Source organism: Sinocyclocheilus grahami, unplaced genomic scaffold, assembly GCF_001515645.1.
Source record: "Sinocyclocheilus grahami isolate Dianchi unplaced genomic scaffold, SAMN03320097.WGS_v1.1 scaffold206.1, whole genome shotgun sequence".
Taxonomy (NCBI): domain Eukaryota; kingdom Metazoa; phylum Chordata; class Actinopteri; order Cypriniformes; family Cyprinidae; genus Sinocyclocheilus; species Sinocyclocheilus grahami.
Window position 1 is genome coordinate 413,227 of NW_015505385.1, and position 21,285 is coordinate 434,511.

A 21,285-nucleotide genomic window follows, 5' to 3' on the forward strand; every position below is an offset into this window, starting at 1 on the left:
CATCCATCCATCTATCATCTATCCATCTATCTATCCATCCATCCATCCATCCATCTAAAATTGTAAATTGTAGTTGGTTTGTGATTCCAAATCCATTACATTACACACTACTTTTAGATTACTTTTGGCCTAACTGGTTTGTCACATTGATTTAAATAGGATAATCTTGTACCATGCTAATAGAAAAATATATATATTCCATTCATTGTTATTAACAAAATGAATGCATTTAACATTTCGTCAAAGTTTCCTAAACTGGGACTCGTGAAGGAACTGCAGGGAGTTCATGAGTTTACTGAAAATCTAATAATTTATGACGTAAAACACTTACTAAAACTGAACTAAACTGAACTAAAACACTTACTAAAAAAGGTGAAATATGATGTTGGTTTACCTTTATGTCATGTGACCATTAACCAATGACAGAGAACTGTGAACATGCAAATGTGTTACATAATTATGACCTTATTACCGTAAAATCTCAGTGGTGCTGATGAAGAAGGTAGGGAATCCCTGCATTACATGTAAATAAGAAATAACATGAATGTGTGTATTTTAATGTGTTTGAAAGACAAAAGCCTTCTAAAGACATATACATGGTTAAATAAACCCTCTGTTCTGAGGAAACGAAAACCATATGCACAGAAAAGCAGTCTTTGGATAGTTCCTCCATCTACATTCTCTGTATAATCAGTTGATTTTATGGTTGTATAAATCTTTGTCTGTTCCATGCAGTCATAAACCATTTAAAAATACAGTACTCACAGAAATAGACAGCTATCTAGATGTATTGTATCTAAAGGCCATAAATAGAGAATGTATTGCCTAATATTTTAGATACTGTGCCAGATTGTCACTTAGCGTCAATATTTGCAAAGCACAACTGATAGTCATTAGTGCCTCCATAATGGTTAAACAGTTTAAATGAATGAATCTATAGCTAGAACTTGACTCAGACTTCTCTTAAAAGGCAATAAAACGGATGCATATCTTAGATTTACATTTAGCTAAGAATAACTGAGACAGACAAATAAGAAAAGACAAAGGTATCGGAACTTGTTAGATTTCAGTCTAATGTTTCTTTCTCCTTTGTTCAGTATCTTTCTAAGCAGGTGGATATGCTGAGGTCGGCGAACGATCAGCAGGCTAAACTCTACGAGCAGCTGGATTCCACCGCACAAGACCTGGAGCTGAAAAACCAACGACTGGTGCTGGAGAACAGAGCGGCTCAGATGAAGATCGAAGGGTAAGACTTTAGAAACGATGGTAAATGAATGCATGAAGCCAAGGAGAAAATGCTTTAAATGGCGTATTTCCTGACGGCAGGCTCACAGAGACGGCAGAAGGGCTGCAGACTCAGGTGGAGGAGCTCCAGAGAGACATGCAGAAGCTGAAGCTGGATTCTGCTGAACAGAACCGGTCCAGTGATCGTGATCCTGACAGTGTTCAGGGTCTCCTATGCTGCAAGGAGAACTGTCAGTTACACAAGTAGGTTTCTGCAGTACATTTTTGCATATTTTAAACCCCCACTGTGTTTTGTGCTACAGTAGGTCAAGTGCGTGAAACTAGTGGCCTTTAAACGGTCACGGTCAAGTGGATTAATAAAGTAACAAATTAGCTTCTTCTCATTCGTAGGTTTCAGGCTTAGCAGAACTTTCTTCCCACACATTTATATTCCTGCCAGGCTCCGCTTAATCTGCTGGAGGGGACATGGACAGGGTTGTTTGACGCAAGAAAAGGAAAATATATATTGTGTTACATGCGTCTGATTTCACAATTTTCACATTTGCAATGTTATTTCTCACAATTCTGACATCTCACACTTCAAAATGTATTTCTTGCAATTGCAAATTTTATATTTCAGAACTTTATCTCCCATCTTTATATCTAACAATTGCAACTTAATTTATTGTCATTGCAACTTTATATCTAACAGTTGTGACTTTTTTGTTCACAATTATGGCTTTATTGCTCGTAATTGAGGCTTTATATCTAACAATTGTGACTTTATATCTAACAGTTGCAACTTAATTTTTGCAACTGCTACTTTATATCTAACAATTGCGATTTCATTGTTTGTAATTGAGACTTCATATCTAACAGTTGCGACTGCATTGTTCAGAAATGCGACTTTATATCTTAACAATTGTGATTTCATTGTTCGTAATTGCGACTTTATATCTAATAGTCACGACTTCATCTGCGACTTTATAACTAACAATCGGGACTTCATTGTTTATAATTGATGACTTTATATCTAACAATTGCGACTTTGTTGTTTGTGTCTTTATATCTAACACTTTAAGTCCCATCCTTCGGTTTTTCTAATAGAATATTCTGAAATACGCTAAAATAGGCTCTTTTGGTTGATCTCAGAAAAAGTAAATATTTTACACAGTATTTTAGTCTGTACAACTCCAGAGTAAAATGCTATCTGTTGTTGTTTTTAACATGAATTTATACCATTAGGATTCTCATATATTTCGATCTTCAGAACGGCTCTGATTTCTAACCATGCTGCATGTATTTCAGGGACTTTTCCCATGAGCGCTCTGTTTCCACCAGCCGCTCGTCACTGAAGCTTGAGGAACAAGACGAGTGCTGGGAGCTGAAGCGCTCGGTTGATTCCCTGCAGGCGCAGCTGAGCACAGAGCGCGCTCAGAGAGAGGCGGCCGAGCTGGAAGCTGATGCTCTGGTGCATGAACTCAGCCAGCTGGAGCCCAAAGTGGCGCTGCTCGGAGTCTACAAGGAGCACCTGGCCGAGAAGGAGGCTGAAGTCCAGGAGCTCCGCCTGCTTTTGCGCTCGAGCAAAGATAACATGTTCCTCCCATTGGATGATGAAATGGGCGGGGCTGGACACAGGGGGCGGAGCCTGCGGCGGTGCTGCAGCAGCGAGAGGCAGTTGCTTAGTGATGAGCAGCCTGCAGTGAAGCATCATGGTATCTCTCTTCTAAATGAGGTGGATGCTCAATACACCGCCCTGCAGGAGAAATACGACACGCTGCTGCGCCGCTGCAATGGTGGGATGTTGTCAGAGAAGCAAAAAACTGGCCAAACGTGCACACACTCGCCGGGTGTAAACACACAGAACGATTCCCAGCAGCCCGAGTACAAGGCCCTGTTTCAGGAGATTTTCACCTTTATCCAAAAGAGCCAAAAGGACCTGAAGGAGAACAGGATCAATCCCGGTCAGGTTGAATGAGGCACTGATCTGTGTCTATAGCTATAGAACTAGTATAGAAACCTTAAAGGTTTGATACGGCAGGTTTATCCCAGGTACTCTCTTGCTTTTATTGCCACTTTTATTACCTGGTGGCGAGTGTATATAAAGCACTTTTGTAAATATTTCTAAATGTTACTGTAAAAATAAAATAAAGAATAATCGGTTATCGGTATCGGCCAAAATTTTCATATCGGTGCATCCCTATAAAGCACTTTTGTAAATATTTCTAAATGTTACTGTAAAAAAAAAAGCTGTAAACTTAAATGTACTGTAACAGATCTCTGAAGCAAACATGTATTTATAGTGGAGTGAATCTCACAAAAACATTTCCAGGTTATATATTACTACATAATCAGTAGGAAAAAAATTATATTAGCATAAATCAATACAATAAATAAAAAGTAAAATAGTAGTAAAACACAATATAGCCTTTGGTGCAAATTTAAAAATGTCAAACTGTGTTAATGAACGTAATTGAATGATCTAAGAAGAAGAATGTAATTAAATTGTAAAAGTTGTTGTAATACTTACAGTTGTGTACAGAAGTTTTACTTTGAAAATCACCCTGACCAGAAACAATTACAAATCACTGTAAATTATAGGCAGAGCAGATGCAAACATTAGATGAACACAAATATGTATAGATGTTTTATTATTTAAATACATCATTTGTTGGTCTGCATTACAGTAATGTGAAAGAGTGCTTATTTGCCATGAAAATAATGAAATGCAATAATCATAATGATACAAAAATAGTCTTTAATTTTTATATTCTCCTTTGAATTTTGAAGATATATTTACTTTAGCTTTGTGCAATAAAGCCTAGTGTTTTAGTCATTACTGATCTGTGCATTTGTTGCATCTGTTAAAGGAATTCCATTCCATCTTAAAGATGTCAAACAAGTTTCAGTCTCAACCTTGTTAGTACCATTCATTCATAACCCCATAACAGGGCAAGTGTCTCCAGTCCAGTGTTTGCATGTGAACTTTCACCTGTATCAGTGCAAATGAGAAGACTGAACTTTATACGGCACATAAATGGACTTTCCACCCAGACTCTTGGACATCAGAGAACATCGTCTTCAGTTCCAGAGGAAAGGCTGCTTCTAATCAAGGCCTTTGATAAGATTCGAGTGACGTCGCAGCATTAGATAATGCATTTATCAGGCTGACATGCGCCGTCTGTTATCTTCAATACAGATGCACTGCACATTAGAGATAGCACTGGGTTGTATTTAAAATAGAAAAATTACAAAGGCATAATGTTGTAAGCTTAGACACTGGGTAGAATTTCAGGAAACGTACATTATAGAACAGACTTATTTTGAGACTTAAAAAAGATCAATTTCTAGCATATATGGAGAAATACGAAGTACTGTAATGTAATCAGTAATCAATGATTGCGTATATGTAAATTACTAACCTCAAAAACAAAAAGTATAGCCCTGGTTCTACTGATATATTTGTCCCTTTATTTCCTTAATACTACATAAAATAATTTGACAGTTTCACATTCTAGTAGATTTTCTGCAGTTAACTGAGCATTAGTGTTTATCAACTATCAAAGTGTTGGTTTTGTATTAGCCTTGCTCAATATTTTGTAATATAAATTAAGATAAAATAAGGTTATTTTTGATAACTATTTTAGTGTCCTTGTTACATGTTTTTATTACGGTAATAACTGCAGATAATGCATAATTACATGCAACTAAATCGAAACCAAACCATATAGAAAGTTAATACGAACTAATTAACTAAGTATTATTTCGTATATAAATACACTGTAACAAGGACACCTTAAACTAAAGTGGCAGATTGCTTAAAAAAAAAGCAGCTAAAAAAAAAGAAGACAGGACTGAACAAATACAAATAACAGTGTTAATGTTGTAGAATTGCTCGGTTATGAAATCAATTTCAGCTGTAAAGCAGCTCTACAGAAGACAAGAAGTGTCATATTCCAGCTCAGTTTATTTCACATTTTGTTCTCATCTGATAATGTCACTGCAGTTAAATCAATAATGCTACTGAATGTAAATTGTCTTTTGTAGGATAAAATATAAAACAAGAACTTTTGAAGATGAGTTGTCAGTTGCAACGTTTATTCAGAATGACATACAACTAAAACAGGTCCGATTTGGGGTTCTCTGCTGTTTGAGTGTGCGACTGTACAGACATGGCAACGATGATCCAGAATATGAATATGTGGAATGATTAATAAACAGACGGACAGTGAACGCTTTATATGCAGGAGTGGAGGAGACACATGTGCATGTGAAGGTGATTTCAGTCATAATTATAAGACTGCAAATCATACTGATAGAATATTTCCCCTGAATAACTAAGAGGCACTTTCTTTCACACCCAAACACAGTTTAGCAACTTGAGCAAAAATCCCAGATCACTTGCATGACGAGAGGGCCGGGAAAAAAAAAAGGTGTAACCATTATGCATTTTTTATTTTCAGAAGAAATGAATTTTTTAATTGCTTCAACATTTATGCAGAATGCCATAAACGGTCTGACATATAATGGACAAGACTGCAAATATAAATCCACTGCAAATGTCATTCAGAGCTTCACATTCCAATGTCAATCTCCCTTCAGGTCCAATAAATATTCATGAGCATTGATTCATATATTAGACTTGCAGGGTTTGTTAGAATTGAGCTAAACTGCTCCAGAATCAACCAACGTTTTGTCCTTTTTTTTGGTTGTCAGAGCTGTAAACATTTCAACGGGAGCTTCATAGCCTTCATTTGACCCAATGACAGCTGAGAAATTAATGTTTCGGAGGATTTATTATAATCTAGTGGTCTTCAAATGTGTCCGTATCCTGCAGCCTGTTTTCTTTGGGTTACAGTAAAGTCATTCTTAAACGTGGGGCAAAATACCAAAAAAAAAATCCTCAATATGCAATAAAATCAAGAAAACGATTGAACAAACATCTTTTTTCAGTCAGCTAAAGGTAAGAAACAAGGCCAAAATCTGCCGACAAGCTCCCAAAGGCCACAAGCAGGATAAAATGAGATGAATCATGATCTCCTGTCATTTTTATTAGCAATACCTACTTTCATATCAGGTCATAAAAAAGAAAGCAAAAGAAAACCAGCATAACTGATCGTATGCGCTCAGCACACAACTCCTTTCCTCGTACTTCAATTTTCCACAAACGCAGGATCGAATGGATCTTCAGCCCTTTTCGTGAGATGCTCATGTGACCAGACGTAAGGGTTAACGGAGTGGGCGTGTCCCCGGGCCGGTGGTGTCAGCCGAGGGCAGTGATTGGTTGGGTGTGATGGCTCCGCGTTCGTTCTCTCTGAACTCTGAAAGAGGGAGGCGTGTGATTGACAGGATCTGCGGCACTCCGGCTCTCCTGTCAGGAGGGAACGGTTCCCTTCAGATACCACATCCCTCCCAAACTCATGCAGCACTCCTGAAGCAAACACAACACTGCTGTCAGCAGGGAACACATCACACTTTACTAAGGGTTAACAATGACCGGCACATACAACTTACATGCTAACACTTTAGTACAGGGACCAATAATCACGATTAACTAGTTGCTTATTATCAAGCCTATTAGTAACATATTGGCTGATTATTAGTGCTTATAAAGCACATATTCTGCAAGACCATATTCTACATCCCTAACCCTACCAATACCTTAAAGTTGGGGTAAGCGATTTTTCAAAAGCGCTTTAGAAAACTGATTCGGGCCGAATAGCAAAACAAACTTGTAACCAATCAGCAGTAAGGGGCGTGTCTACTCGTGATGTGGAGGAGAGAGCGTTCAGTGCACAGGACGGACGTTAGCCGAGCCGAGCGACAGAAAGATAAGAGATGGCCGATAAAAAACTGAGAAAGTTAATTCGGCTCACAGTTCAGACAATTTGGAGACACAATTAACAATGCAACTAAGACACTGTAAAGAAATGCATTCGAACTATATTTGTAAGTATAGCCTGACATCAGGATATACGTGTTGTTTTAAGAATCAAAGAGACAGGAACACATCATTAAGACTCTCAGAATGATTCTGGACTAATCTGTAAAGAGCTTTAACTCCATTAGGAGTAGTTACATAAGTACCGTTTACCAGCTACACACACACACACACACCCTTAATCCAATTAACCTTAAGAACAAAGGACCAGACCACATCTTAAAATCAAACACATTATCTTAATGAGCAGGACAGACATAGACTTAAGTCGGTTAAAGACATAAACTAACAGAAAACCGTTCACCTCTTCTTAGAGGTGCTCACATCACTGAGCATATTAGTACTGCTCAATACAGGAACATCATCAAAATATAATATTAAGATATCTGACCAATATTGCAAGACATACTATATTCAGCCCTCAGAATATTTTCTGCTATTAATACATGAACATATATATCAAAATAAAGAACCGAGCCTCTGCTTTTAAACAGAAAAAAACTATTTTATTCTATCTTCATGCGTTCATGTTTTATCACCACTTGAATGCAGATAGGTTTCATCAGAAATACATTTTGGACAAAAAATTTAGAAAAATGCATTTTTATCAAACTAGTGCATTTTCAAGCAAAATACACGGATTGCCGTAAAAACTCGTCTTTGGCCGGGAAACATTGTCTCTTAATTGACGAGATATCTCATCAATGGCTGGGAAAGAGTTAATAGTGAGAATTGGTCCCTAAACTAAAGTGTCACCAAATTATTTATGTAATAAAATAATGGTCAAATGAATCACATTAAAATCACTGTGATGTTAATGATGTAGCTTAGTTTTCTATCTGCTAAAATGAATACATGTAAATATTGACAAACCATAGTGCATATTTTTAATTGAATCAATCTATATTGGGCTTATAATTCATATTAATATCAGTGCATCTATACTTGTTTTCCAAATGCATATTTTAAATCAGTTTATAACAAAGCACTATGTGGTGCACTAAAACCGCCCATCATCCACCACAGTACTTACAGGCACCAGGATCTGTCTGCACTGGCTCTGGAGGATGGTCTCCTGCAGCATGCGGTCCGTCACGTGGCCGTACACCGAGTGCCCCGTGGGTAAACTGGCCAGATGCAGGTTAAACAGCCTCTTCACTTCACTCAGGCACAAAACATAGTGCTTCCGGAAGGTACTCCGCACAAAGTCCTGGAGCTCCGGGGTGAAGGCGTGAGCGTGTCCGTTATGAGGGTCCGAGGCCGGAGAGGTAGAGTTGGGGTAACCGTTGATCGAGCCGTTAGTGAGCGGGCCTGACGTGTCCATGGGCTCTTCAGAGTCACTCATGGGCTCCTGTTTGACCTGCACCGGGGCGGCAGATTCACCGGATGATGCCGTGTTTCTGGCCGCCTTCAGTCTACGAGCGTCCAGCTCCCTCTGCATGGCGGATTGGTTATCTCTAGCGTTCTCCTTCGCCGATTTCAGACGCTGGTCTCCGCTGATGTGAACGGGCTCTGCAGAAAACACAGGACCACATGAACATGCAGAAACAATACGGTTTATACGTTTGGGTTCAGCAGGTTTAGTTTGGCAAGGACGCATTAAATTGATCAAAAGTGACGGTAAAGACATTTATAATGTTACACAAGATTTCGATTTCAAACAAATGCTGTTCCGCACAAAGTCCTGGAGCTCCGGGGTGAAGGCGTGAGCGTGTCCGTTATGAGGGTCCGAGGCCGGAGAGGTAGAGTTGGGGTAACCGTTGATCGAGCCGTTAGTGAGCGGGCCTGACGTGTCCATGGGCTCTTCAGAGTCACTCATGGGCTCCTGTTTGACCTGCACCGGGGCGGCAGATTCACCGGATGATGCCGTGTTTCTGGCCGCCTTCAGTCTACGAGCGTCCAGCTCCCTCTGCATGGCGGATTGGTTTTCTCTAGCGTTCTCCTTCGCCGATTTCAGACGCTGGTCTCCGCTGATGTGAACGGGCTCTGCAGAAAACACAGGACCACATGAACATACAGAAACAATACGGTTTATACGTTTGGGTTCAGCAGGTTTAGTTTGGCAAGGACGCATTAAATTGATCAAAAGTGACGGTAAAGACATTTATAATGTGACACAAGATTTCGATTTCAAACAAATTCTGTTCTTTTGAACTTTCTCTTCATCTGTGAATCCTGAAAAATAAAATGCCTCACAGTTTCCACAAAAATATCGGGCAGCACAACGGCTTTTAACACTGAGAATAATCAGAAATGTTTCTTGAGCAGCAAATCAGCATATTATACTGATTTCTGAAGATCATGTGACACTGAAGACTGGAGCAATGATGCTGAAAATACAGCTTTGATCACAGCAATCAATTACAGTTTAACATATATTCACATAGAAAACAGTTATTTTAAATCGTTTTACATTCGATCAAATAAATGCAGCCTTGGTGAGGAGAAGAGACTTTAAAAGCATTAAGAATTCTTACAGACCTCAAACCTTTGAACAGTGGTATATATATATATTACACAAGTAAAAAGTCAGAACATACCCATCTGAGCATCCTTTTTCAGCACAAAGTCATCTTTGGAGAAGTTAAACACTTTTTCCAACCTGCAATATAGTGTTTATTTAGAAAAACACTGGGAGACTGAGATTCCTATTAAGACCAAACTATGTACGATATCTTTACTATTCTGTGTTATTTATCCTATTTATCTAAAGCATTCTCAATGTAGAGAGGAAACAAACACCATCCTCGCCTCTTCACGACCCAGTTGCCCTGAACGAGCAGCGCTACCTGCTGGATGCAGCGCAGCACTGCGGTGGAGTCCGTTCCTGAGGCCAGCAGCCCCATCAGATTGGCAAACGGCATCACCTTCACTACGAGCAAAAGAAAACGGTTATAGAGAGACAGAAACAATTTGCCTGAAAGTTCTAAGAGGTCCGGTTTCAGCGGGGGTCCTGAAAATGCTTTTTGGAACAGTTATAAACTTCCATCTTGACAGCAGTAATTTACATTTAGTCATTTAGCAGACGCTTTTATCCAAAGCGACTTACAAATGAGTGAAGCAATCAAAATCAACAAAAGAGCAATGATATGCAAGTGCTATGACGGAGAAAGGGTGCAGTGCACGGAGCAAGGGTGTAATTTGCAAAAGAAAAAATCCTAAGCAGTTAAAATACTCATCAAAGTTGTGGCTACTGGGACCCGAGAGCCAAAGCGGTGTGTCTGGGAATTATTATACAAATGTCAATATTTTTAGCAGTTGAGCTCAATTGGGTTTGAATATTAAAAGGTAAGATCAGATGTTTAATCAGTCTATTATTATTTTTACATTTAGATACCACGTACGGCAGAAGGCCACATGATTGAGGCTTCAGGGAAAGTCTGGAACATTTTGACATTTTGCTTAAAATAAGTATCCACTAAAATCAAACAAACAATGTACATAATCTAAACACTCTCAACATGAGCAGAAAAGAAAGGTAATTAGTCATTTCAAAGTTTATTCTCTCTTTCCTTGCCATATACAAATCATGTTTTCCAATTATAACACTATAATGCTTTGAACATGCTGATTAATAATGCTAAATGTAGATGAAAAAGATGAAAATCACAAGTCTGGTTTATTTGAACAGTCGGAGTCATATCTGAAACTCGATTGCTGCATTCTCATTTCTAGCAGCGTTTTAGCAAAAGTATCAACTTATTTTGCTGCTCACTGTGTTTCTGCTACTACTGTTAAAATAACCACTTCATCTGCAGCTCATGTGGTGTTTTCCGTCTTTAGCACACGGAGAGGAGAGGGCTTGAACGAAGCCCTTCCATTCTCACTCGCTCTGCAATAGTGTAATGTAACGCGCTGATGACGGATCATGTCTGTGTGAACAGGGTGCAAGGAGGTATGCAAATTCATACGTTGACAGGCAGGTAGGACAGCCTATCGTAGTCCTCGGACCGAGGGATATGATTGGATGAACTTTTTATGATCCTATGCCTTCCATAGATTATATAAATTAGAGGTTGACCGATGTATCGGTTTTACCGATTAATCGGCACCGATAGTTGATTGCTGGAACTATCGGTTATCGACAAAAATCCATGCCGATTGTTTTCCGGGTTGCGTTCATTGCTGGAGCGGCTGAGAGGGGTCTGCTGTCATTACACAGTGCGAGAGCAGCCTCTAGTGGTTGAAATCACTGACAGCACGTGCTAATTGTTTAGATATTTGTAGCAATAGCCAACAATACATTGCATGGGTCAAAATTATTAATTTTTCTTTTATGCCAAAAATCATTAGGATATTAAGTAAAGATCATGTTCCATGAAGATAGTTTGTAAATTCCCTACCGTAAATATATCAAAACTTAATTTTTGATTAGTAATATGCATTGCTAAGAACTTCATTTGGACAACTTTAAATTTTTTTGCACCCTCAGATTCCAGATTTTCAAATAGTTACATCTCAGCAAAATATTGTCCTATCCTAACAAACCATACATCAATGCTTATTTATTCAGCTTTCAGATGATTATTAATCTCAATATCAAAAAATGTACCCTTATGACTGGTTTTGTGGTCCAGGGTCACATATATCTTTTTGGGGTGGACTTAAATGAGATATTAGAGCCTTTATTTATTAAAAGGGTTGGTCTGATTTCATAAGTATCCAAGAAATGTATTTGATTAAACTGTAAAAAAAAAAGAACACCCTCCAACATTTTAATTATTTAAAGATATTATAAACGACACACTGCACATGAAACATTTAACAAACAGTTTAAAAAACAAAACCCACATCTTCTTAGAGACCTGGAATATCTATTATGAACCCTTTGACTCATGCCTACATATTTAAATTTATTTAATTAGTTTCCTCACTGAACATTCTTGTGCTATCATTTGATTTCAGTTTTAATTTGCTAATAAATTGGATTTGCTGATGTATGCGTTTTCATATTTGTATACTCTGAAGCTGCTAAATGTAGAATATTTCTATTGTTTTGATTGTTATATTATAAACTGATACACATTTAGACCACTTCACTTAGCGATTGTTATCGGCATGTGAAGAGACTTTTTACCAGCATAACAAAAAAATGTTATGAACCAAATCACTGCCTTTAAACAGTAGAAATATTGGTGCTACTTGTTGTCATAATGTCTCACAGCTCGGTTGGAACCAAGACAGGGTCCAGAACCCGGATTGCGGTCCTCTATTTGAGGATGCCTGAACTAGACCATAAACCCAAGCTCACCGTTCTTCATCAGCGTCTTGACTTGTTCCCCCAGAGGCAGCGTGCGGAGCTGGGCCATGGAGAGCACGTTACTGGGACCCATGGGCTTGGTGCTAGAGGACGAGATGACAACATAAGAAAAGGAAAATGGGAAAAATACAAACACCTCACAGCATCCTACTGAATGTTCTTCTACTTACACTTTTTCTTCAGCCAAAGGAGGCATGAGCATGGACAGATATTCACTGAGGAGAGAGCAAAAATACATCAGATGAACACACATATTTCACAATCTGATCCTCCAGTGTTCAGAAGGCACTAACCGTGGCGTTTTCACCAGTTCTGTGTTTTCTGCGGTGTCCATGGCCTGGCAGTAAAGATACTGGCGCTCGTGCTCAGAACGTCCGTCCTAAAGATGAATCACAATAAACGAGAATACATGAATAATATAATACACACTGAATGATTCCGGATAAAATATTAGATGACATTTCAATAATTAAACATTTAACACATTCGAGTCTGCAGTTCTCTGATGTCGCTTAATGTTTACAGTTAAATATTTCATCTCTTTTGGTGATTTATTTGAATTATTTTTTAAATGTTTTTTATAAAGGCAGAACGTCTTGAACAAATTACACAGCATTGTGACTATTTTGCCATTATACAATATTGCGATTTGAACTGTGATATAAACATTTCACTTTTTGTTCCAAACATTCACAGTATTTTTTTAAACCTCAATCATAATTTATTATTAATAATAATGCTATTAATATCATTTACTGTAATTGTATTGTACTGTAATAAAAACAAATCTTTGATAATATTATCACATATCGAAAACCAAAACCTTACTTAAAGTCCCAGAGATTTAATGCTAATATTTCAATAATTTAACAACACAATTGCACGTTCACAGTTCTCTGCTGTCAGTTAATAGTCACATCACATGCAATTAGAAAGCCTTTTTTTTTTTTTTGAAACAAAAATCTAAATTTTTTATTATCATTATTAATAACAACAAGAAATATAATAATAAAGCTATTATTAGTGTTATAAATTACAACTGCACTGTAAAAAAAATAAAATATTTCATAATATAATATTTTTTTATTAAATTGATATGCCTCAAGTTCTTCAATTTCAAACATTGAGACTGCAAGTTTACTATGATTTCAGGAGCAAAGTCAAAGTCTTTGTAAGTGTAAGAAATTTGATTTCTGAGCAGTAATAACGAAGTGTTTGTTTGATGTGGTTTACAGTGAGATCACAGTGAGTCAAGTGTGCGGGTCACATGATCACACGCACCTTTACACCGTGGTAATGCAGGTGAAGCCAGGGCTCTTCAGCCTGTTTCTTCTGCAGGAACTCGTACGACTGGATGCGGCGCTGACGGGCCTGTTCTGACTCGGGCCGGGAAAACCTCACCTGGTTAAAGGGCAAGTAAACAATAAGAGCACTGAGCATGAGCACGGGCTCAAACACAGATCATGACTCAGCATTTTGTTCTATACTTTCCAAAAAAGAAAACAACTGCATGAAGTCTTACAGTGATTTGTTTAACATCCTCTTCTGCCTCATCCTGAGAAGAGTCTCCAGCTGCAAATGGACACACTCATTAGATCGTCTTAATAATGCATCTATCATACTGGTCAGAATTGCATAATATTTAAATATTCCAGTCTGGTTTTCATGAGAGCACCTTGAGATTTGGATTGGTGCTCACACTGCACATAGTTTGACCCGTTAAATATAACTATAAAAATAAAATAATTAATAGTAACAATAGTATTATTGCACTTTCAGTTTTTTTTATACTTTTTAAAAATACTTTTGTTTGTATTTTTTAATATAAAAAAACAATTGTTTTATAATACACTTAAACAATACTAATTACTACATTTTTATTTATAAAATTTATTTTTGTATATGAATTTTCAAAATTTTCAAACCTAATATCAGCAAGCTTTTATTTTGGCGGGTTGCTGGCAAGTAAGTATATGCGCTGATATAATATATAGATATATATATATCTACCAAATGTTTCCATATATAATTTTTTTCTTCCCTACATTGTTTTAAAACTATTTCCGATTTTTTTAATATTTTCTATTCTGACTTGTGTACATTTTTTTGTGATCCTGTTATTCTTCTGTTAAATTGTATTCAACGTTTAGAGTTGAAAAAAGCATTTCACGGCACATCATATATGTATGGTTATGTGTGACAAATAAAATATATTTTAAACAGTGTTATTGTAGTACCACTGCCATACTAATATAGTTTTATTAATATTTTGAACCAATTTTTATTTTTCTATTTTCCATTTTCATTTTAGTAACTTTGTTGTGTTTTTGTCTTCTTTTTTTAATCTACATCTATATATTGTTTATTAATTGTAATTCAGTTTTAGTTATTTTAGTACATCAAGTTAAACTAAATTAAAATGAGAGATGTTGCCTTGGAAACTAGCTGAAATAAAAAGTTTCCATTTGAGTTGATTTCATGCAATGTTTATGTTTCTTTCAATGGTGTTAATTTTTAGTTTTAGCTATCTGATTTAAGAAAATAAAAAATGTTTCATATATAATGCCTTTATGATCAAATCTAGAAAGGATACCGTATTAAAATAAAAACCAGAAGTGACCCCAAAACACCCCGCACCTTCATTGGCCGCCTCTCTTTCTCTATGTTTAGTATCAGCTTTATCAAGGTAGGTGAAGCTGGGCCTCATCTGGAGGATTCCCTGCAGTGGAGTGAGATGAAGCTCTCCTGCAACCAAAACATCAATAACAGATCATCACATAATTGCTTCTACTCCACAGGGACGCGACGCTGCAAAAGCCAACCTTTGTGAAACACAGCCGCAGCGTAGCGGGACGTGTTAGTGGTCGCCTGGATCGAGGAGAACGTTTGCTTGTCCATCATTTTCCTGCAAGCAGAAGGAAGAGATTAAAACTACGAACACACCAAAGTCTGGCAGTAAACATCAGAAAGCTTGATGCTCCTCACGTCGAGTAAACGTTGGAGTCCTCCGAGGACGTGCCGTCCACATTGAGCGCGATCTGCTCGCCTTTACTGCCGCAGTAGTTCGGACTCATGGTGTCCATGGCCACCTCCAGTTCAACCTGGATGCAGGGAGGAAAAACGTGAGCTCTGTGTTTAATAGGAGAAACTTCAGAAACGAGCAGTGAACGCCAGCTTACCTTCTGCTGCTTGGGTTTAATCCTGGCCGCCAAATGAGTCACATTCTCATAGCTCATAGAAGCAGGACGCACTGGATACTGGAGAGGAAAATGTTCAAGGCAGTGACTGCATAAGTTATGCAACTAGTGATATTTAAAGATTATCAGTCACTACCGTGACCTTTGTATTACACTGAAAATTCCAGCCTTGCCTATGCATGAGCAATTTCTTGGTGAAAAATACGATACAGGTTAAGAGTAGCAGGATTTTTAGAAGAAATTAAATTGATCAAAAGTGCCAGTAAAGACAATTATAATGTTACAAAAGATTTTTCTACTCGAAGGATCCTGAAAAAATAAAATGCATCACCGTTTCCACAAAAATATGAAGCAGCACACCTGTTTTCAGCATTGATAAGACTCAGAAATGTTTCTTGAGCAGCATATTAGAATAATTTCTGAAGATCATGTGACACTGAAGACTGGAGTAATGATGCTGAAAATACAGCTGCGCATCACAGAAATACATTACATTTTCCAATATACTCACACAGAATTGTGTTAATTTAAATTCTAAAAATATTTCACAATATTACTGTTTTTACTGCATTTTCTGATCAAATAAATGCAGCCGTGGTGAGCAAAAAACACTACTTTAAAAAAAAAAAAAATTAATTTGTACTGACTCCAAATTTGTCATTGGCCATCATTAAACTAAATATTAACAGCTCTGATATCAATTTTGATATCGGACAACCACTAGCTATAACCTTCTTCTGTATGAAATATATTATCTGTCATTCTTACCTGGAACAAATACAGCTTTTCCACGAGACTTCTGGCCAGATACACATCAATCTAACAAGAGAGAGAGCGCAGTAAGAATGATAGAGTTGCTAAAAACAACAATAACTCTGCAGTTTGATCGTCCTGTATTAGTTCAGCATGTTCATGTCTACCTCTTGTATAATTGGATCATCATCATCTCCGCTGGCCATAATGAAGACCGGAGGAGGACTTCAAACCTGCAAACACACACAAACATACATATGAATGTGTGTATGTGTATGTGTATACAGTATATATATATATATATTAGTGCTGTCAAATGATTAATCGCATCCAAAATAAAAGTTTTTGTTTACATATATATGTGTGTGTACTGTTTATTATGCATATATAAAGACACACACACATAGCATATATTTTGAAAATATTTATTTTACATGTATTTGCATGTATATATTTATATTCATATAAATTATATCATATCAAAATATTTAATATATAACCGTAACATTTTTCTCACATATATACATGCGTGTGTGTCTATTTTATTTATTTATTTATATATATATATGACTTCTTACCTCATAATTTTGACTTAATATATCTCAGTTTCGGCTATTTGTGTTATAATTATTAATTACCAAAGCATAATTTTCATTGTGGTTGAAATAGTTTTTTCCATAACATGCATGCACGTACATACTCACCATATACAGGTTTATGTAATCTAATCTTTTGAAACCGTCAATCAATCACTGTTTGTCATGATAATTAGCAGGCGACTCCGGTTTAGTGAATGATGCAACACGATACTGACAGCCAGCAGCTTTATAACACATACCATCACACATTCAATATAAAAGTTGAAGTATAAAAGTACAGATGAAGGGAATCTGAACAGATTCAACATGCTAAGATGACTTAGCAGCTCTCTGCGGATAAACATAACATGACACACGCGCGCTGAACGCCTCAAATTCATTTTTGACACAAATGGAACCCCATACGTTTTTGACACAAATGGAACGCCATACGTTTTTGACACAAATGGAACCTCATACCATTCGCAATCTGTGTATGTTTACATACATGTTTTTATACGTATGTAACTTTTGATACGACACTGTGACTGCCCGATGGTTCTGAACACATCTGACACACACTTACCGAGGCCTCGCTGATCCACTAACGTTATATCAACAAGAGCCTGACGCTGAAGTTGCGATCTGAGCTGTGCGTCCCCGCGCTAAACCCAGCGTTAGTGAAGATGTCTCGAAGTTCTTCAGCTGGACTGTGTGAGGATCTCTCTCTGTGTGTGGATCGTGTGGATGAGAGATGTTGCTGCCATGTTGCTGATCACAGCGCTGCAGTCACTCAAACACGTGGGGAGGAGCTGAGTGCGGCTCGCCATGTCCCAGCATGCACTGCGGCCGCGTCACAAAACCAGCGCGGTGACACTAGGGAGCGTGCGAGAACAGCGTCTATGTAGGGAGCATACTGTGTTTGCGCTCATCTTCTGCGGTTACGCATGTGAAAAAGAAGTGCACTTAATTGTACTGAATGCGTATGGAAGCTCGTTTCCGCCAAAGAATAAAAAATAAAAAGGTATGCATAATTGATCTCATAAACATGAGTTTTTCTCTCAAAAAGTCAGATAAAAAGTCGCAAATCCAATAGACTTCCTTACTTACAGTGTACTACTTCATATCTTACAAGTAGCCTATGTTTCTATAACTGTAGCCTACTTGCAGATAATAAATTATTAATAAAAGTGTACTTAAAAGTGTGCAGTAGGCCTACTATACTTTAAAAAGTATAGTATATACTATAAAAGTTAAAGTATATACTATACATTTTGAACATTTTAAAGTCCAACGTTATTTTTTATTAGCCTACGTTTAAAGTTAATATACTAAACTGCAACTTCATTATTGCGAATGTGTAATTATAATTATGTTTCAATAGAATAGGGGTTTCGATAGAAATGACAATCAAATTTAGTTTATGATGCTTGTCAGTAGGCTACATTCAGCAGCAACACTTTAACCATATTTCAAAGACAACAGAAGAAATTATGAAATTATAAATTCAGATAATTGCATTCATTACGAATTTAAAGTATGATATTTGTATTTAATTGTAAATACCATGCAATTAGGTGTCTTATATTCCGTTCACATGTAAGTATACTCTTTTAAAGTATATTATGTATAATGTATATTATCTTCCATACTCTGTTTAAAAAAAGCTATACATTATATATATATATATAGCCTATATATATATACTGTGTGTGTGTGTTATATTAATCTGAGCAGTGTAACTGAGTTCTTGCTTGAATTATTTTATGCCATCAATATCTTGTATCCTTGTGTTTAAGTGTTGCACTTCTAAATTTGTAGCACATTATCTCCAACACAAACATGCATAGTTTTCATTTTGCCTACTTTATTTTATTATGTTACGGTTCCACATTCAAATCAACAACACTGTGATATTGACTAAACGGACTGGAGACTGTAAAAACGCATTAATGCATGTCATTGGCTTTCTGTCCCCCTGAAATGTGAAATCATTTGAAATACTTTTTTTGGGGGGCTTTCCTAGATATGCACATTTAAACTCTAAATCCTAAAATCGAATATATTTAATCTGGTCAACATTAAAATGTATTGAAGGTTTTGATACAACTTTTACTGTAGCAGTTTGCCACTCACTGTTGTAACGGGGCTGACGAGACGTGAGACGTGTGGATCCGTCTGCAAGCTTTTATTTCAGAGACGTGGTCATAATAAGCAGGGTCGAACAATGGCAAACAGGTATATGGCGGGCAAAACACAAGAATAGTCCTAGGGCTAGCGTAGGTCACTGATCGGCAGACAGAATCACAGGGGCGAGACGAGAAGGAAAAATCCAGGAAAACAGGCAAAGATCAGAACCCGAGAAAACAGACAGGGCAAGGCAAAACAAGGAAACACAGAGACTCGGAACAGGGTACAGGCTAAACAATACTCAGCAGAGAATGGTTGTTTGAGTGAGTGTTATATAGTGAATGTGTGATTGATGACAGCTGTGTGCAATCAGTGCTGTGTGCAATCAGTGCAATGGCTGATGGGATATGTAGTCCGGGATGACATGCAACAGTTTGTGTTGTGCGAGAGTCAGTGTAATGGAAAGGGTGACCTCTGGTGGTGATTGAACGGAAGTCCATGGACAGGATTCGTGACAACTGTACTCTACTGTATATAAACTGCTTGTTTACACAAATGTCAAAATCTGACTGCTATGACTTTCAGCCTCCTGCAGGCAATCATACACCTTCTGTAATTCATAAAAATCAGTTTCAACCCTGTTTCACTGAAAAGCATTGCTCTTCATAATATTACAGTTATGTTAGCCAGCATTTACAGACATCGGTGGCAAAATATGAGTTCACAGTTGTAGTTAGAATGAATTAAACGCACATCTATGAGCTACTCTAGTGAACACACTTCATAATGGGAATGTATTTGTAAAAGTTTCATCTGAGTTGGTAATCCTGAATCTACATCCAGCCTGTTATTTGCATGATTTGATCAACAACTGTGATATTTACACCCAAACTGCTGTTCATACAGCGATCGGCATTCTTCAGAGATGCTATCTGACGGCCGCGAAGCCTGACTGAAATGAAATGTGTTTGTGTAGATCGAGTCTTCATCTGTTCTGAAAGCTAACCGGAGAAAACTCCTTTTCATCATCCAGACGGATGGGTTCATCCGCAAACTCATGTTCTGGGATCAGCTCTCCTCTCTTCACACCAACATCCTCAGAGAAACCTGAAGGAAACACCGTCATTTACCAGCTGCTTGGATCGAGTTCCACCAGGAGGGAACAGTTAATGTAAAAGTCTGTGAAAGTGATTTTGTGACTCTTTGGGATGGCACAGTAAAGCGCCGTTCACTTGCAGAACGCAAGCTTCTAGAGGCACATAACTCTGAAGTAATGAATTTAGGTAAATGGTTGCAGAGCCAGTGGTGGTTTTGTAGGCAAATATTAATGCCTTGAATTTTATGCGAGCAGGTATTGGTAGCCAGTGCAAATTAATGAACAGAGGTGTGACGTGCATTCTTTCTGGTTCGTTAAAAATTAATCTTGCTGCCGTGTTCTGGATTAATTGTAAAGATTTTATAGAACTGGCTGGAAGTCCTGCCAAGGTCTTATGGGGCTTGCGATGTACCTGTGAGGGAACTAGAAGACGGAGAGTCTGGATTTGTGCTTGTGGCAACAGTTGCTGTGACTGCCAGCCTCCAGTTCTGTTTCATCTTCACTGTCAAACAGTCTGATGGATGAATGAAATGCAAATTTATCAAGAGATTTGACCATCAGTGCTTCAAATTTCAAAAGCTTCAATCAAAGGGTTTTGAGTGACCTTTAGAAAAATCTAATAGCCTCATTTATACATTTTTATGGTTTATTATGAATCAAATTGGACAATATTGTCAAATTATATCAATTATATAATTTATGGTTTTTCTGTGAATCAAACTGGGGAAAACCCGGTAATTGAACTGTGATTTTTATTTTTATCATGCATAAAATTGGACAAAAAAGAGAAAAAACAACAGCTGTAAATCAATTATAAAATATATATATATATATATAATTTTTTATTGTGTATCAAATTGATTGCTTTTTTTTATTGTGCATAAAATTGGACAAAAAAGAGAAAAAACAACAAATGTAAATCAATTATAAACACAATAATAATAATAAAAAATATATATATATAAATAAATATATATATATTTTTTTTTTTCATTTTTTTTCATTTTTTTATTTTGTATCAAATTGGACAAAAAAAACTGTACATCATTTGAATGAATGATTAAATAAATAAACAAATAAATAAATAAATTTATAAATAAATAAAT

At 37.1% G+C, this 21,285-nt stretch overlaps 2 protein-coding genes across 2 annotated transcripts in view; one reads left to right on the plus strand and one right to left on the minus strand.

Moving 5' to 3' along the window:
• Positions 1–3,365, plus strand: part of cdr2b (cerebellar degeneration-related protein 2b) — a 6,621-nt gene extending 3,256 nt beyond the window's left edge. The window contains exons 2-4 of the mRNA XM_016286132.1: positions 1,098–1,246; positions 1,327–1,488; positions 2,533–3,365. Coding sequence (XP_016141618.1) covers positions 1,098–1,246; positions 1,327–1,488; positions 2,533–3,202 — 981 coding nt within the window. The 3' untranslated portion in view covers positions 3,203–3,365. The remainder of the gene's footprint in view (positions 1–1,097; positions 1,247–1,326; positions 1,489–2,532) is intronic.
• A 4,715-nt stretch (positions 3,366–8,080) lies between these two features.
• On the minus strand, positions 8,081–17,797 carry LOC107595654 (polymerase (RNA) III (DNA directed) polypeptide E). Its single transcript, XM_016286133.1, has 15 exons — positions 17,540–17,797; positions 16,543–16,608; positions 16,391–16,441; positions 15,605–15,682; positions 15,411–15,526; positions 15,248–15,330; positions 15,063–15,170; positions 13,948–13,997; positions 13,707–13,826; positions 12,719–12,804; positions 12,596–12,640; positions 12,417–12,508; positions 9,908–10,037; positions 9,706–9,767; positions 8,081–8,677 (listed from the first exon to the last, which is right to left on the minus strand). The coding sequence occupies exons 2-15, from the start codon at positions 16,579–16,581 to the stop codon at positions 8,166–8,168; spliced, it is 1,572 nt and encodes a 523-aa protein (XP_016141619.1). The 5' UTR covers positions 16,582–16,608; positions 17,540–17,797; the 3' UTR covers positions 8,081–8,165.
• Positions 17,798–21,285: the final 3,488 nt, after the last annotated feature.

Bases quoted from the DNA above. Each gene is read 5' to 3' on its own strand.
- LOC107595654 (XM_016286133.1), bottom strand. From the start codon at position 16,581: ATGGCCAGCGGAGATGATGATGATCCAATTATACAAGAG. The intron at 13,827-13,947 runs GTAAGACTTCAT...CCCTTTAACCAG, and splicing joins AGGATGTTAAACAAATCACT to GTGAGGTTTTCCCGGCCCGA. The intron at 9,768-9,907 runs GTGTTTGTTTCC...ACTATATTGCAG, and splicing joins GTCGTGAAGAGGCGAGGATG to GTTGGAAAAAGTGTTTAACT.